This window comes from Plasmopara halstedii, assembly GCF_900000015.1.
Source record: "Plasmopara halstedii genome assembly, contig: Scaffold_2904, whole genome shotgun sequence".
Lineage (NCBI taxonomy): Eukaryota > Oomycota > Peronosporomycetes > Peronosporales > Peronosporaceae > Plasmopara > Plasmopara halstedii.
Genome location: NW_020189809.1, coordinates 915,259 through 931,876, shown reverse-complemented (window position 1 = coordinate 931,876; position 16,618 = coordinate 915,259). Strand labels below are relative to the sequence as shown.

Genomic DNA, 16,618 nt, shown 5'->3' with positions numbered 1-16,618 from the left:
TCGCGCAACGTGTGCTGATAGCTGTTCTTCTAACAGCTGATAGCTGTTCTTCTAACAGTTCCTTGCCCCAACACTCACATTTAGTGCGCTGCGAGCTTCTATATTGATGGTCCAATCCGTGGCGGATGATGAGCCTAGCTCCTCTTGCGATACAAGACCTTTCATTTTGGCGACCTCACCGTTTTGCATTTCCGCAAATATAGCCTTGAGCGATAACACTTTTAGCTCTGTAGAAGACTCTGCCAGAGATAGTGTGGTGATACTTACAACCCCAAGGTCCCCCCCGTCACTCCACTTAAAGTGAATATTTGTTTTGCTGCTGACCCGTAAGAACACACTGCTTGTCGCGGTGGGCCCACCACCATACGGTAGTGCTAAATCAGTAGCACCGCCACCGTGAGTAGGATGAGGCATTCTTCTTTTCTTCACGGCATAGCTTCTCAACTCGCGACTAACGTTGCCCTTTAGCTTCACCGGCTTTGGCACAGGAGACATCAGCACGCAGATATTTGTAAGGCTCCAATTAATGTTTACTCTGGAGGCTAACTGTCGCTTCAACCATCTGTGCTCTGATCAAGGTACCTATCAACAACATTTCCATTAATTTAAACAATCCCATGTATTCTACGGAAGCAATTGCAGCTTTGCGCCAAAACCAAGAGACGTCGATTTCTTGGTAGAGATGACTTCATGACTTGTCGGTGCTCCACCTGGAGAGTGCGTGATACCAAACATTTCGACTTCCAGTCAATCTAACCAAAGGCTTGTGGCGCTCACGTCACATCATGCTTAAACATCGCTCCTCTTCCTCAAACTTTATTTGAAGATTCAACAGAACCTTCGACAATACAATGAATTGCTATTGCAAGACGCCCAATTATCAGAAATATATTCGGCATTTTCAGTATCTCTGCGTACCACCTAATGCTTTTGACAGTCTGGTGTCGTGCATATTTGCACGACGCTCCTGAAACTTTCAGGTCTTACCGCGGTCACACGAGCCTGAAACCTTAATCTTAACAAATCTGGGCATTGAGCCCCACCTCTCTCAGAGAGTGCTGCTCCATTAAGAGCGGGTTCATTGGCCTCCTGCTTTCGTTCCCAGTAGACCATCCTGTGCCTATCGTGATTCGACGTTTCCCTTGAGGACATCGTCGTCCGTTCTTGCGTATTGGTCCTACTCTTCATACTTATCAGTCAAAAGCGAAGGAGGCATGTAAGGCGCGGATGTTTCGTGAGAGAGGTCATTCAATTCTTGCTTAGCATGGCTGAGGCCAATCGCCTGGCGATCGCGAAGAGCTTACATTACAGGCGCTGCGTCCTGCTTTGTGCCACGGATGCTATATCCGCAATGAATGGCGATGTCCACCGCACCATCAAATGAGTTAGGGTAGACGCGAAAGGTCTCGCTGCAAGCTGCATCCGCTTACTAAAATAAAAAATTGCTACCGCTTAGGGGTGCATTATGTGACTGAAGCTCTTTACTCCTAGGCACACCGTATCAGCTCACGCCTCTCTCTATGACTTCCACCGCGCTCGATATGCCTGATCAGACCGTGCAGACATCCATTTAAGCTATCGCTTCAAACTCAATCAATCAGTCGCGCCTTTTAAACCGGTATTGTACATAAGTGCCCATTTTCTTCAGCCTCCCAGATTGGGAATCTCAAGCCGACTCGCAATGACTCTGTTAAACAAGGCAGATCCGAGGCAACCTCAGTTTCCTTTATATAAAGGGGGAAATTTTCGCGTTTCTTTTGTCAAATGTGTGGACGCTCAACATCAGCAGGCTCACGGTAAGACTAATCTATTCCCTCACCAGACCCGGCCGAGACGCTCTTAGACGTGCCTCATTAGCGTATTTATAAAGTGACGAGTACCTTACCCCTTTCAGCTCCTTGAAAACAAATCTGCTGATCCCAGCGGGACCCAAGTTAAAATAACAGCGTGTTTAGCTGGTCTATTTTCCGTGGGACTTTGAATCGAACAGCTATGTTCCATTGTCACAGACGATACAATCATTCAACGACTCGGTCGTGTGACTGACTAGTAGTGCTACCAAGTGCAACGGGATTGCCGTGCACTTTGCACAGAGAAAATCAAAGTTTGCGTACGATCGCCTAGAGAAGTACATGCTTCGATGAGCGAAACCGAGAGCCCTTGAGATAACTAACAACGATAGTTAGCGCCTTCAATTCAGAAATACATACGTTGAAAATTAGTACTATTTCAATCTAAGTTAAATATATTCCTTTTACTATCTTTTGTCATAAATTCTATATTTCGATACGTGTGAATTTCGTACAACTGTTCTGTATTGTTTTGATACAGATCACCAGTTGTATGAGGGTTTAGTGCAGCACTTACCCCGATATAGACATGTCTGCATAAGCGATTTGTTCATGCGAAAAATCTGTCAGAGCTGCGAAATTGCTGCGAAAGCTTCAATGCTATGAAATAATTATGTGTCACTCACTCCTGGCTAGTAGACGTACATGGTATATGCACTGTTAGAGCGCTTATTAATGCGAATACCACGTGCATTTAGCGCGAGTTTTGTCCAGGTCGGCAAAATATGTGCTGCGAAAAATCGCTGCAAAAAATATATCGCTCAATGCGTTGACTTTTCTTATATTGAGGCCTGGCCGCTACAATTGGGTAACTAACAACTGGATAAGCTGGCTAAGAAAATAAGTAGACGTATGTATACTGCGGGCCGTTACATCTAGGTTAGCATATGCTGTCTATCCGTTACAACTGGGTAAGCAACTCTTGCCTGACCGTTATAACGGAACGTGATTTCAGTAACAAGAAAGGGGTGAGTTTGTCCTTACGCGAGGTGAGAAATTAAAGTCGTGTTGGAGTAGTTTCAGACTTCCGAAGTAATTTTCGATATGAAATGAAGTCGGTCGCTTAAAAATACAAAACAAATTGTCTGGTCACATTCATACATACTCATAGGCACCATTGCTACTAAAAATCTAAACAAAGTGCATTGCTACGCGATACACAAGTGAGTTCTTTAGTAAAAAGTCATGCCGTTTGACCTGTACTTTAGGGCCAATCAGTGGAATGCTATGTAAGAAGAGCGACAGACTTGTAATGCTGCGCATATACGAACGGCAACGCTGCCAATCCGCAGATGCCACTGCACTAGCTTGTTGCAAACCACCAACCAGTAGGACCATTCCACCCAGAAAAAAACCTGTCACCGCCAGTCCAAACAAGAAGAGCATGGTATGCTGTAAGCCAAGAGTGGCCAAAGCAAGTGCCAGCGAAGTCATAAAAACATTTGTAATGAGCAGTTTGGCAGCGGCTCCAAAAACCACAGCCTTCCCGCCAGTTACAATGGCTTGCAGATATAGCTCCAGGTACAGACACATGAACGCCATTGGTCTCCATAAACATACAAAAAGCCCGATGAAGAGGGCATCTAGGAAGTGACTTTCAAAACCGCGGTAACCAACCACTCGACCCACCGTTGTATTCCAGCCGCCTGCATATTTGGTGCTCTTGTTTGGAATAACAACATTCTTGTGACCCCCAGTTAGACCATTCTTGACAATCCACCTAAGACCATCTTCGTAACCCAAGTCATAGAGCCACTCGACATCACGTACACCGGGCGGAAATAACGCCCACCACATTGGCACATACACTGACGGCTTGATGTCCGCGCCAACGCAGTAAAACGGACTGATAGTCACCGTCTTGTCATCTAGAACTGGTTGAAAGTCAAGCATGCCACCATCCATCACCCATTCACCATCAAGTTTAAAAGGTAATCCAGCGATAGGCGGAGCGCAGCACGAGGCAAGCAAGGTCTCTGTCAGGTGCTCTGCTGAGTCAAAAGTTGTGACGCGTCGCGACTTAAGCGACGTCAAAGAAGTGTAGACGATCGTGAGCCGCTGCGACTCATTGAGTGTCTCGAACAGATGAGTACAGCAGTGGCGCGCTAGCGTATCACGCAAATACGTTCGTACGCGAAAATAGCTGGCCAGAGATGCATGTGCCTGAGGGGCAATGCGATACAGGACGTGGTCACGAATGGCGTCAAAGTCGCAATTTAATGCCAGTCCCGTTGCTGTCAGCGCACCTGCCGAGCAGCCAATAAGCCGCGCGTTTTTCTCCAGCTCGAACTTCTGTAACGCCTTGGCTACACCAAAGAGGTACATCTTAAGCCAGCCGCCGCATGCGAAAGAAAATGATAAACTTGATTCCATCGAATTCGAGACCTGATCCGACATTGCAAAGATAATAGTGTGCTATTTAGAGATTCGAATCGTACGCCGCGAGCCGGGTGAAATTAAGTGTGAGAAAGATAAGTCGTGGAGGATCAAGTCGACGTGTATAAATAACGACGCACGACGATCGTACCGTAAACTCATTTAATATGTTACTTTTTTAGTATGTATTGTACTCCTCAGCCCTTGTCGCTAAATTTGGTGGCAATAGTCAGTGTATGACACCTGCAAGTCATTGAACCTGCAAATTAATTAATTCGGAACTTATACTAAAATCCACCAGCTCTTTTCAAAACAGATATCGAGCTGTCTCTGCCGCACCGGCTTGAATGCGACTGTTCATAGCACACCGAGCAATTTACCGCATTTATGTGCCCAATCACAAAAAAAACAAATTCAGTTTTACCACTTTTTGTGGTGGATGAGTCGGAGATCTCAGTGTTCGGCCACGTTCACAACAAGTACAACGGCGACGACAGATGTGCGCCTCGATCGAGCACGAATAAATATTTCATCGGTGCGACATCAGCGTTCTTGGAGAACCCCATTGCAATAGACCCGATGGTGGCTCCTGATATATATATTCATAAGGAACATTGATCAGACAGTTTGGCCAATCGAGAATCACAAACGAATGGGATCACCAGTGGCGAGCCTTGAAAGGTAGCTTCGTGGTTGCGAATACAACTTGTGAGCATTCACGATCAATGTTGTTCGTGACTGACTTCGGTTGCATCTGATTACTCAAACACCGAGAATTGACAGACAAGCCATATAGAAACGACGTGTTCTCAAGTTTATTACCTTGCGATAGCACATTTGTTTGGTTTCTGATCACAACTTCTTAATTGTCCAATCAAACTTTTTGGGACCAAACTCGTCAGAAACATCATTTGAGCCGAACGTACAAATGCTGCTACGCCAGCTACAATCCCCTGTCTTCGACAACGAAAAAGTCTAGATATCTCATCGGTCATCGAAGTTTCAGGCATTGTATTGAAGAATTGGGGTTCAATCCAGACAAAATATTTCTGACAATATAGTAGAGTTGTTTTCGAAGTAAACAACTAAAATTGGTTAAGTATAGTATACTGTGGTGATACAATTCGATAAAGCAATCTCAAATTTTGTTAATCAGTAATTGAGGACTTAAGCGCCCTTCAGCAAGGAAGACAATAATGTCACGTACATCACGGCTTATTAGTGCAAATGTGCACATACTGAATAACGCCTTGCAGGTTATTTAGCCCGCGTACTGAACGACGTCGAACAAGGTCAAAGGGACATGGCTTTTTTATAACGATTCGCCAGCTCTCCCATTGCCAGGATTGTAAATCCCGAATGCTACTTTTGGATAGTTCATGTGTGAATGCTCAGGCCACGACGTGTTGAAGTATTGTAAAATGAAGCGTTGCTTCTGGTCAAGCTGTTTCAAGACCGCCTCTTGTTTCGGATGGTAATGGTCTATTCCTTACAGAATGCCGACAGCGCAGTAATGACTGATTGACTCTAAGGTTTGGTGCGTGCATAGAGCAAATAGGACAGATATCAGTGGCCCATGTTGCACTTACACTTTTATCTTTTAGGATCCAATCATGTCCAAATCAAGCATTTTTCATGTCTGGAAAAAACTATCTCGGACAGTAAGGAGCGCAAATACGAAATGAGCACTTCCGGACAATCAAAATATATGTCGCTCATTTTTCTCCAAAAATGCTGATGACGCAGTCGCCAAAGTAATTGTTGGGCTGCCATTTGGGATGTACGATCGCTCGAAAACTTGCAGTGATTCATGAACATATATATTCTAAAATATACTCCTATAAGGCTTTACTATTCGAGTAGCTGAGAATTACTCACAATCTAGTCTAGATTTCGACCACTCGGTCATACACATCAATGGTTACTTGTGGTTCGCACTAATTCATTCACCACTGGCTAATATATTTTTGATAATTGATTTTAAAGTGAGCTGAAGTATAACCCTTTTGGCTTCGCAGTTCATACGTTGCGAAAAATCCGCAAAATTTGTACGAACCATGCCGCTTTCTCACATATAGCAATCCCTTTACATTCGATGCACCATCTACATATCTCATCTAGCATAATATGCGTTTTGCGTGACAGCAGCGATAATCAATCATACTACCAGAATGCTATAGCCGTTCAGTCTTCCTCTTCGGCAAGCAAATACTGATACATCGCATCCTCTGACTTGCAAAAGTGCCAAATGCTCGGCGACGCTTGAAATAGCTCGACTGATTGTGTGAGCGTCGAAAGCTTCACGCTGATATCCTCAATAAAGCCCCACGAGCTTTCCTACAAGTGAGTTAGATGAATTATCAGTGAATTTTCAGAAAGCGCAATACTCACGTAAATGGAGCTCTCAAGTTCAATCGCATCCTGGCAAAAGTCTGTGGCTTGCTTCACATCTAAATCAAGAGCCTCAACCGCAGCAAACGCCACCGCCATCTCTTCGCGCTTCTGATTCATGATCTCCAGACACGACTTCAAGTTAACGACTAGCAACGAAAGTCCATTCAGCTGTTGGCTTTGACCTGCACAAATCAGCAAATGTAATCAAAAGACCCTCTGCATAATAATCAATTATTAATCACGTACGACTGAGCATGATACTGGAAGGTGTCAATGCCGCAATACCCGACAAAAACAAACTTTTGCCAGCAAGCGATATGGGTAAGCTAAGTCCACTAGTTGCTGGAGCGGCCACCACTCCGGCAACACCCACAACTGCACCAGCCACAACACCAGCGGCACCCGCTGCCACTCCTGTGCCACTAAAGTCTGCTGATCGTCCTCGTAGATGCAGCAATGTGATACTTTGCACCATCAGCTTAGTGCAATCAATCGCCAAATCATATAATTCATCCATACTCTCTCTCAATTCAGACACCATGGATTGTGTACTCTGAGCCATCCTCGCCAGTGCCCACTCGGCTCGCCGAGCATTTTTCTTTTCTTCGTTGTGATCTTTAGCTTGCAGAGATGGAATCACAGCCTCTCTCAATTTGCTTAAATAGTCTGTAAGTGTAGCGATTTCATTGACAAATTGAGTGAACATTAGGTTACATTGCTCGAGATGTGTTTGACTTCGCTCCACCAATTCTTCGCACTTAGCTAATGTAGTATTAGCCAATTTGACGAGCGTTCGTAAGCGATTAGAAAACTTGAAAGCTTTCTGCAGCTTTCGCACGATTTCTTGCAGACGTTGGAGCTGCTCTTCCTCCGTCTCCACCACAAGCCACTCTGCTCTCAGTACGCGCTCGGAGTCGTCAGATGTAAAAGCCTTCTGCATTGTGTTTACCATTCGATCGAGTCCCACTCCCTGAATACCCTTAATGATAGCTATTCGACTGCTTTCAAAAATGTCCGAGCTCGAGCGCTTCTTCGTCTGCAACGCCGGGTCCACCACGCTCGCGAATGGCTTAGCGCTGGGCAGGTCCTCGGTCGTGAAGCTACGCTGTACAGCCTGTGGTGAGAAAACTCCACTGGCATGACGCATTAGCGCCAGATCGTCGCGGCTTTCCTCAGCACCAGCACGTGCGTACGGAGACAACGCCATTGTTCTTTGAGTTGAATCACTTGTCCAAACTCAGATTTCCGGCAATACACGTTGTGATTGGCTGAAAGTTTTGATAAGGCTGACTTTTACATTCTTACAGATTTCACACTTCTTGCCCCGATTGTAGTTTGAGTAAGCTCCACTGGCTGGCATTTCAACTAAACTATGGGCACCAAGCGTCGTCGTCAACAGCGCGTCAAAGTCATTGGTGCGCAGGTGGAGGAGAGTATACGGCAAGACGCGGAGGATAAGAAGATTAAACATGTTGAGGCTGAGGATCTCTTTCAGGTTGACTCCAAAGGCGGTGCTCGTCTTACCAAGAAGCAGAAGCTTGAGAAAATGCAAAAAGACCCTGTTCTGGCTAGCACCCGAAAGTTTAACGCTTCGAAATTGAATAAGAACGAAATGATACTCGTGAAAAAGATGAGGGAGCAAAAGTTTCAACTGAAGAATCAGAGTGAATCTATGGAGATGGACAGTGTTAAAGACCTCTGGAACCAAGACGGTAGCTTAAAAATTGATGAGCAGAACCAGACTCTCGACGAGTACTTAGCACCCGTGGTAGTCAGAAAGACCAAGAGGCGTAATCTGGTGGCTTCCACTAAGCACGCTGTAGCGACTGTTGAGGTAGCGGCTGCGGGCCAGTCCTACCACCCGGACTTTGATTCGCATCAGGACGTGATGGCTGAGGCGGTGGCACTGGAACTTGAGAAGCGCGAGAAAAAGGCACAACTTCAGGAGCCTGTGGCTAAGGGGATGTCTGAGGAGACGCTTCAATTTATCAAAAAGGACTCTGAGAACGAATCCAGCGATTTTGAGGACGATTGTACGGAGAGGAAGACGTACAAACGGCCACAGAAAGTGACACGTGCGCAGCGCAACAAGCGCTCGAGACACAAGCAGATGGAGCTGGAACACCAGATGCGGCGTACTGAAAAATCTATCATTAAACAGATAAATGCGTACGTTCTGTTTGGCATGACTATTTTTGAACCATGTTACTCATTGTTGGTGCTTAATTTTATGATGGGTCAGCTCAAATCACATTCTTCAGGACATTTTAAAGAGCGAGAAGGAAGCAATTAAAAAGCAGCAGTTAAAAAAGTTGCGGCAAGAACAGAAACTGCAGGAGTCGCCTCTGGTACGCGTGGGTGGTAAATACACGTGAGTAGAATGTGCAAAAATTGATTAGTCGGTGACTATCGAGACTGATGGCGTCTTCTTATTTGCTATGCAGTAAACTTGAACGAGAAACTCCGGTCTCGTTTGCGGAGGAGCTTACAGGTAACATGCGAACGCTGAAGCCTAAAGGCAACCCGCTATTAGATCGCTTTGACAGCCTTCACAAGCGTAACCGATTTCAAATTGGTCGTCCGAAGAAGACGCGCAAAGCCAAAGTGAAAATTATTGAGACAAGAAAGTAATCGACTTCGATTATGCTTGCGACACGTACTGTTCGCATTATCCATAGATAGATTGAGAATTCTATTTTTTTCTAAAATCTATATAATTTCTTGAAAGTGCGCTTGCACAAAGAGGTCGTGCGCTTATTGATGCGGTTTAGTGTACGTCTTCTTCGTCGTTTCAAACGCCAATCTGTCCAGAATCTTATTGACATTTCTATGGCAGAACTTCCGCCATGATAAGTGTGGAGCACAGATTGTGGAAATAAGCCGGGAGGAATATGAACGCACTAAACGCTCGATATTACGCAAGATTCGTCGTCGTTTGATTATCTTGGGAGTTATTATCGGTTCTTCCTCGATTGTTGCGTTTATTCTCGGCGGTGTACGGTCTAGTTGTCCATGCAATATTATAGATGTGCTCTGATAAGTAAATGTGTATCTTTTAGGTCATTTGCATTTTTCACGCCAACATTCTCAAGTTTCACATAGTATCAGGCCATGTGACTTTGGCTAACTTGTATTTCATGTACGCGGCAACGTCACTCACCTTTAGTCTCCATGGATTTTTCATCAATGCCAAGTGGCAAAAGATGCAGCGAGATGGAAACCGTATGATTATGCACTTGCAAACTGCTACCATTCTTGGGGTTGGGTCGTGTGCGATAGGTTGGCATAAATGTTGAGAGTACGCGCACATCTTTTTAATTTTTCTTACTTAGCTTTGTGGCTGGGCATCGCTACGTTGTCTGCATTCGGATTTGTGGAGGTGAAATATATCACGTCGTCTGATTCCAATCTCATATACCTTACTACGCTCATTTTGGTTACAGTACGTCTTTGTACAAACTAATGGTTTGTGCTGATATTGACATTTGATTATTACTGAAAGGTGCATCTAGTCATCTCGCCGTGGCTCCTGTGTACAATCTACCGTAAAGGATCACAGGCTGATAAGCTTTTTGGGTTGGTTGTTGGGTTTGAAGCGTTGTGTTTTGTTGAAGAAAAGTTTCTTAGCCTATATTACGTGTCCCATCTAGTGCAGAATTTCTTTCTGATTTTCGACAGTCTCGAGAGCATGACCTGGTTGATGACGACAGTTCGGACGAAGGCGATGCGGCGATTCATTCTGCTGCAATACAGCCTATCATGTCATCTCTACGGGAACAAAGTGAAGTGTCATGTCAGTGGAAATCTCGACAACAAGTCACGAATCTAAGTCGGAATCACGAGGGTATTATCAAAGCAGGATTCAATACTTCCAGCACTTATCTGCAATCATTAATGAATGAAGATGATGACAAGGATACGTACTCAGAACGTCGACGGCAAAGTGCACTCGCTGCTTTTCAAAAAATGTCACCTAGCATTGATGCTGTTTTCCAAATTCCTACCGCTCCTCCCGTGTCATTGATGGCTTCAAATGCAGAATTTTCATCGTTTGACTTTTGGCAATTCTGGAAGCAGATTGAGACCACGTATAAAGCCCGACTGGTTTTCATGACTAAGAATTCTGACTTTCTTATTTTGAATTTTAATCTAGGGGGGGCTTCTCGTGCACATTTACAAATCAACCATCCCGAGCCGACATAGAGCGACATTTGAAAGTAAATGGTTTCTATGTTGTAGCGATTGAGCAGAAGAACAGCGTCCTTCAAGTCCACTTTTATGGAACTCAACACAGTACCGGCGTCATCTTTTTGTGCGAGTTTGTGGTACTTTTGGCGCGCAGATTCTTCCAAGTTACTTTTAAAAGCAAGGTACGCTTGTCAGTATCTATGTGATTTGTTTGCAGAGGGACCTACCAATTTTGCATGCTGCATAGAACCAGGAGGTAGCTTCTGAATTTGTTGCCCGACTTAATCTCCAAGATTTACTAGTCGTCGAGCTGTGAAGGAATGGGAAATCCTATGCTCGCCAGCATTTATGTGATCGACCTGCAGAGGGCTAACGGTTTTACATCTGCTTCCAAGCTACTTAAGAGTCAGGGGTAAATTCGAAATCTGTTACAGGATTAAACTACAGTAAAACCTGTCTAAATTAAACATGCTGGGACTGGGGAACAGTGTTTCATTTGGAGAGGGTTTCAAATTAAACAAGTTTAATTTAGACAGGTTCTACCGTACTAAGATTCCCTAACAGCTGATGGCAAGCAAGTGAAACGCAGCTAGCGATGATATCAGAAAAGCGACGATAGTAATTTACCAGATTTGGCAAATACTCTATTTCATGATTTGATTTTTTGCGAAAGTTATACAGGAACTCTTTACTTTTTAAAAATACAGTTGTCCCAATTATAACTCATATCTGAGTAACTCATACCCTCGTATAACTAATAAATGTTTGTTCCAGCAAGCTTATTTGAATGTAGCCAAGTACCAGTTACTAACTCATAGTAGCGACCCGTGTATATAGCGCTCTGCCTAGCCCGCTCCCTTTGGATCTTTCTCTCATATGCACATAAGGCGACGTTAGGTACTGAATTAATTAACATTCTTTTTATAAACACGAATTTTGTTGATGTTGAAGACAATGAAGTGCTAAGCAATCATGCTGGACTAATTTAAAACCAGCCACGAACTGATGGTAGTCTGGACTGTCGCCGTCGTTTTGAGAGATTCCTGCACTTCTCGAATGTGCGCTATCCGTGGGATTCGTAATCCAGCAGTGAAGCAGTATCTGCTAGGCTCTTTAGCTTTCGAGATTCGTGACTATCTGCTTTTCCACATCTTCATTTTCTTGATCTTCATTCTCCTCATCTTTCTAGTCCATGGCTATAATGTCGTTGTCATTCAACTTTAGATTTGCTGTGTCGTCCTCCTTCACCGGACTCAAAATATCTTTAATAGCCATGGAATTATCAAGAGAAAGCCTTTAGATAGCGTCGTACAGATGCATTGCTCCTCAGTATTGGGCACCGATATTTGAGGAGGTCCTGCAGAAAGACCAGTGTGGCGAAAAATATTGGCCATGGTAGCTATTGATATCTCCTCCCAAGCTACTTTGTTTCATTTCATTGCGGTTAGCTGATCAATCTTAGAAATGTCGGTTTCGCCTATTTTGAAATGACAGCGTCTGTAATGTTGCTTGAACGCGGAGATTATTCCAGCATCCACGGGCTGGAACTTAGGCGTGCAGCTTGGAGAAAGGAAGACTACCTCGAAATTATTTACCTCGTGATCGTCGACTTTGGGAGAAGTGGCGTTATCTAGTGAATAAAGGATCCGGCTATTTTGGCCTAAGAAGAACAGTGATTGAAACAATTGGGAACATATTTGAAGCGTTTACATATTGTACCTCCATGTCGCTGTCAACCCTTTCTGGAAGAGGACGCCAGTCATCCACATTTTCTTTTTGTGCAAAAATAGAAACCCAGTTGCTCTCCTGTCTTACGATTAAAACAGCGAGGCTTATTGGCCTTTCCAACGAACAATGACTTGGGATTCTCTGACCCATCTGCTTTGGCAGCAAAAGGTATAGTGATGCGGTTCTATGATACAGAAGGGAAAATAATAGTATATATAGTCAATCTTTTGATTTAAAAGGCCATGATTATATGCAAACAAACTTACTTTGTCTTGTCTACGTTCAATGGTCTTTTCTGGAGCCATAAAATGATATAATCCTACGAAGACATAAAATAAAGGACTCCCATGTAAATTACGTTGCTAACATTCACACCACTTTCATCCATGTTGAACCCATCCTTCAGCTCATACCGATCAATGACTGCTAAAAGCACAGGAAGGGCAGCACCGATTACTGCCTGATCTACTGCACCACTCTCACCATGGATTCTGATGCAACGCAGCTTGTTCCTTTCTTGAATGTGTTGCAGCGACCCATTAGAATAATTGTTTGTATCCTCGCGCAAGCCAAGTCGGTCAGCAAAGACTTTTGCTTTGGATTTGATGAGATCTCCAGTGATGGCTACATGCCTTGTCTGACATTGAAGCACCCATGTTGCCAAGGCTTCATCGAGCTGCGGGTGATGTGCAACGTGGGGCCGTTTGGGAATGCTTAACATCGGTCATGGCCACGAGCTCGCGACTCATTTCGAGGATGCCGCTAATAGAAGATTGAGTGATTCCAACCTCAAACTTATAAGAAGTCCATGTCGCAAGAGCACTTTGACTCATACACCGATTTTTGGCCTTTTGATTGCAGACCTCGAGACACTGTGTGCAGCGGTGCTGCCATAGCTCTATCAATATAATTTTATTCAAAAATCGATTATTTTAACTAGAAACTGTATCTTGACTGCAAAGATCGTCAACTATGATTCCGCTGAGCTGCTAGTCACATGTCAGAAATTAAAGAGACTTTATCAAGCAAAAAAATCATATATAATTGATATAACGCAAGTTGCACATCTTCCATATATAAATATCCCTTTCAATTGGAAGCTAAGCTAAGCTCACCGACCTAACGTTCTTTACAAGAACTAGCACGAGTGCAGCGGATCGCAATCCGCTGCGCCGAAGAGTACTTATACCTTAGCCAAGGTAAAGCGAATCTTCGCTCAAAATTGAAACTGTATTCAATTGTTTTAGTTGCGGCAGAGCCGACAATATCTAAAACCCTAGTTTTTTATTAATTTCGTGTTTCCTTATTAATTTCGTAATACCGAATTAAAATATTAAAACCTAATCAATATGCATAACTAATGGCAATCCTGCCACGTGTCCCTTTAAGAATTCGAATCTTATCAGTACCGTTGAATGTGAATTGTGGTTATTAACAAATTTAATTGGGAAGAGTGTAACGGCGTTACACGTACCCTTGTATGAAAGAGCGGGTCGCTTAAGATGGTGTGACCGTACATAGGTGTGGATTACCCAAGCTAATGTAATCACACAATGGTGTGGCCTTACCGCGACAAGAAACCACTCGCCTCATATGAGGCTCGCGTGTCTTAGACACGGTTACGTTCTTAAGAACAACCTTGAGCATTCTCCGCTCAATGAGCTCTGTGTCTTGATACGCAAAACACCTAGCCTAGCTGGTTCCGAGGGCACCAGCAGGCAAAGCCCTTCTTCTTCTACACAGGGTGCATCTCCGGATAGTATTCCCGTGGCTTCACGGGAAGCACATCCCAAGTTCTCTGCAAGCGAACGCAACATTCCGCGGCCCACATCGGGCGACAAATTTCCTCGTCGAAGACTTGAAAGAAGTCAACTACGAGTCGGATCCTCCTTTCCAGCATGGGAAGACGAGGAGGATAAGGTGCGCCAACGGTGCGACGTAAGCCCAGCTCAAACCCTGCGGACACCGTGTCCGTTTCCCGACCTCTCGGCTTCCAGGTGAAGTGGCATTGTTTCCGATCACCTCGACGAGGCACAGGAGCAGTAACTCGAGGCTGCACACAGAGCGGCTCTCATGCATTCGCATCCACGTTCGATCTTAGACCCTCGTGTGGAGTTCGGCTTCCACTCGGCGGATCCCACTACTGAAGCAAAAGACTCGATCATTCGATCGTTAGGCGTCTACGTAGTCGAGCATCCGGCCACTACATAAGCTGGGCTCGATCAATGAAAATATCTGCGAGCTCGCTTTTTGGTACCCCAAGAGAAATCAATGGATTGCTACCACGCTCGACTTTGAGCTTAAAATGGAGATGCCCCTATTCCCGCAATGCGGACAATTCCTGTGGTGCTCGCCCCTGGCGAAACCGCTGCAGATGATGATGATCTCTCTGAGCGATGGATGCAGAGGCACCGGAAACTGTCTTCGCTGTCTATCTTACGGCGAAGCCACAAGGAAGTGGGCGTGCGCGCTGAGCGCCATTTTAGATTTGGGTTTGCCAAACTTAAGGTGCAACGCCGATTTCCTGCGTATTGTCGCCCTGCGACATATGAGACTTAGCATGACGCTCCTGCGAGCTCTATGGTCTCTCACACGGGTGAGTATACGACCACAGAAACCCAGGGCCATAGGTTGAGCTCAGCCTATGGCCCTCCGGCTTTCCGGGCTACTACCGAAAATTGCGGTGTGCAAGACGACGCAAAGCGTCATGATCCTTCTGATAATAAGCGTCTTCGACGTCTGGGCAGTCTTGCCGAAGTGGCGCCTAAAACCCCCACGAGTTCTCGGAGTTTTGAGTATCCCCGCCACTTCACAGGATATTGGCTTAGACCCTAGACACTAAACCCCATGCATATCTACTGGCTACCCTGCCACTTACCGTATTCTTATTTGGGTGTAGTCACACCATGTCCATCTCGTGTGGCACCCCACCAGATATTAGGGTAAGTGTAACCCCGTTACGTTCTCCCCTATTAAGATTGAAAACATTTACAGTCTCAATCGATTATTGCCTCAACGAGGCTTGCGTGTCCGCTAGACACTGCAACTTGGTTCGTTGGAACAAAACGACTTTCGTGCTCAATGAACCCTGTGTCAACGACACTAAAGTCTCCAAGTCTCGCTGGTTCTGACAGCTAGCACGAACAGAGCCCAACTTCGTCTCCCGCACGCGGTGCGATGTCGGACAGTGCGTCCGCGGCACCGGGGAGATGTACATCGTAGGCTCGATGAGCACGAGCGTCGCGCTTTGCGCACGCTATCAATGACGAGTGAATATGTTGAGGATGTGGAGGTGGTCGACTAAGAGTCAGACACTCCTTTTCCCGCATGGGATGACGAGGAAGTCTAGCTGCGCCAGCGGCGTGAGACGAGCCCTGCTCGTGCCTTGCGGACCTCATGTCCGTTTCATGACCTCTCATCACCTGAGGGACGTGGTGTCATCACCAATAATTTCGATGAGGCACAGAAGCGGCAGCTGGAAGCTACCCGAAAGGCGGCTCTGGTGCGCTCCCATCCACGGCCGGTCATTGATCCTCGTGTAGGATATGGCTTCCGCCCGGCGGATCCCGCTGTGGAAGCGAAGGGCGTGGTAACTCGATCTTTACATCTCCACATCATCAGGCCCCCGGCCATTACGGAATAGGAGCTTGCCGAACGGATAGCTCTTCGAGCTCGTTTCTTGGTTCCACAACAATTTTCGTTGGAAGCATATCGCACACGTCTGCGTGTTCAGCGAAGTGACTCTCGTGCATCCGCAATGCGGACAATACCTGTAGTGCTCGCACTTGGCGAAAGCACTACAGATGACGAAGCGCTCTTTGGGCGATGGGTGCGACGGCACCGGAAACTTTCCTCATTGTAAAACTTACATTTGAGCAACAAAGAAGTGGACGTGCGTGTGGAGCGACACCTCCGATTTGGCTTTGCCAAACTCAAGGCACGCCGTCGACTTCCTTCGATTGTCGTCCTGCGACGTATGGGTTAACGACCCATAACGCTCCAGCGAGCTCTGTGTCTGCGACCGCAAGAGCTCAGGCCACCGCTTGAGCTCAGCTCATAGCCCTTCTACTCCCCTGGCTATT

The 16,618-nt window shown here is 45.5% G+C and overlaps 5 protein-coding genes across 5 annotated transcripts; 2 read left to right on the top strand and 3 right to left on the bottom strand.

Moving 5' to 3' along the window:
• Positions 1-2,981: 2,981 nt before the first annotated feature.
• Positions 2,982-4,247, bottom strand: PHALS_05611 (patatinlike phospholipase; the record flags this gene model as incomplete). The annotated part of the gene is made up of 1 exon (XM_024719184.1): positions 2,982-4,247. The coding sequence occupies one exon, from the start codon at positions 4,245-4,247 to the stop codon at positions 2,982-2,984; it is 1,266 nt and encodes a 421-aa protein (XP_024584508.1).
• A 239-nt stretch (positions 4,248-4,486) lies between these two features.
• PHALS_15103 (uncharacterized protein) lies at positions 4,487-6,410 on the bottom strand. Its single transcript, XM_036407194.1, has one exon. It carries the CDS (start codon positions 5,234-5,236, stop codon positions 5,045-5,047), a length of 192 nt encoding a protein of 63 aa, XP_036263442.1. The 5' UTR covers positions 5,237-6,410; the 3' UTR covers positions 4,487-5,044.
• PHALS_05610 (uncharacterized protein) lies at positions 6,411-7,827 on the bottom strand (the record flags this gene model as incomplete). The annotated part of the gene is made up of 3 exons (XM_024719182.1): positions 6,411-6,563; positions 6,618-6,802; positions 6,867-7,827. The coding sequence occupies 3 exons, from the start codon at positions 7,825-7,827 to the stop codon at positions 6,411-6,413; spliced, it is 1,299 nt and encodes a 432-aa protein (XP_024584506.1).
• Positions 7,828-7,992: 165 nt separating this feature from the next.
• PHALS_05609 (uncharacterized protein) lies at positions 7,993-9,251 on the top strand (the record flags this gene model as incomplete). Its single annotated transcript, XM_024719181.1, has 3 exons — positions 7,993-8,789; positions 8,863-8,991; positions 9,065-9,251. 3 exons carry the CDS (start codon positions 7,993-7,995, stop codon positions 9,249-9,251), a joined length of 1,113 nt encoding a protein of 370 aa, XP_024584505.1.
• A 129-nt stretch (positions 9,252-9,380) lies between these two features.
• PHALS_05608 (Beta-adaptin appendage, C-terminal subdomain) lies at positions 9,381-11,124 on the top strand (the record flags this gene model as incomplete). Its single annotated transcript, XM_024719180.1, has 9 exons — positions 9,381-9,392; positions 9,457-9,615; positions 9,680-9,899; positions 9,953-10,062; positions 10,123-10,196; positions 10,271-10,464; positions 10,525-10,708; positions 10,774-10,990; positions 11,056-11,124. The coding sequence occupies 9 exons, from the start codon at positions 9,381-9,383 to the stop codon at positions 11,122-11,124; spliced, it is 1,239 nt and encodes a 412-aa protein (XP_024584504.1).
• Between the last annotated feature and the right edge of the window lie 5,494 nt (positions 11,125-16,618).

Coding starts and splice junctions, on each gene's coding strand:
- PHALS_15103 (XM_036407194.1), bottom strand. CDS start 5,236: ATGCCTGAAACTTCGATGACCGATGAGATATCTAGACTTTTTCGTTGT.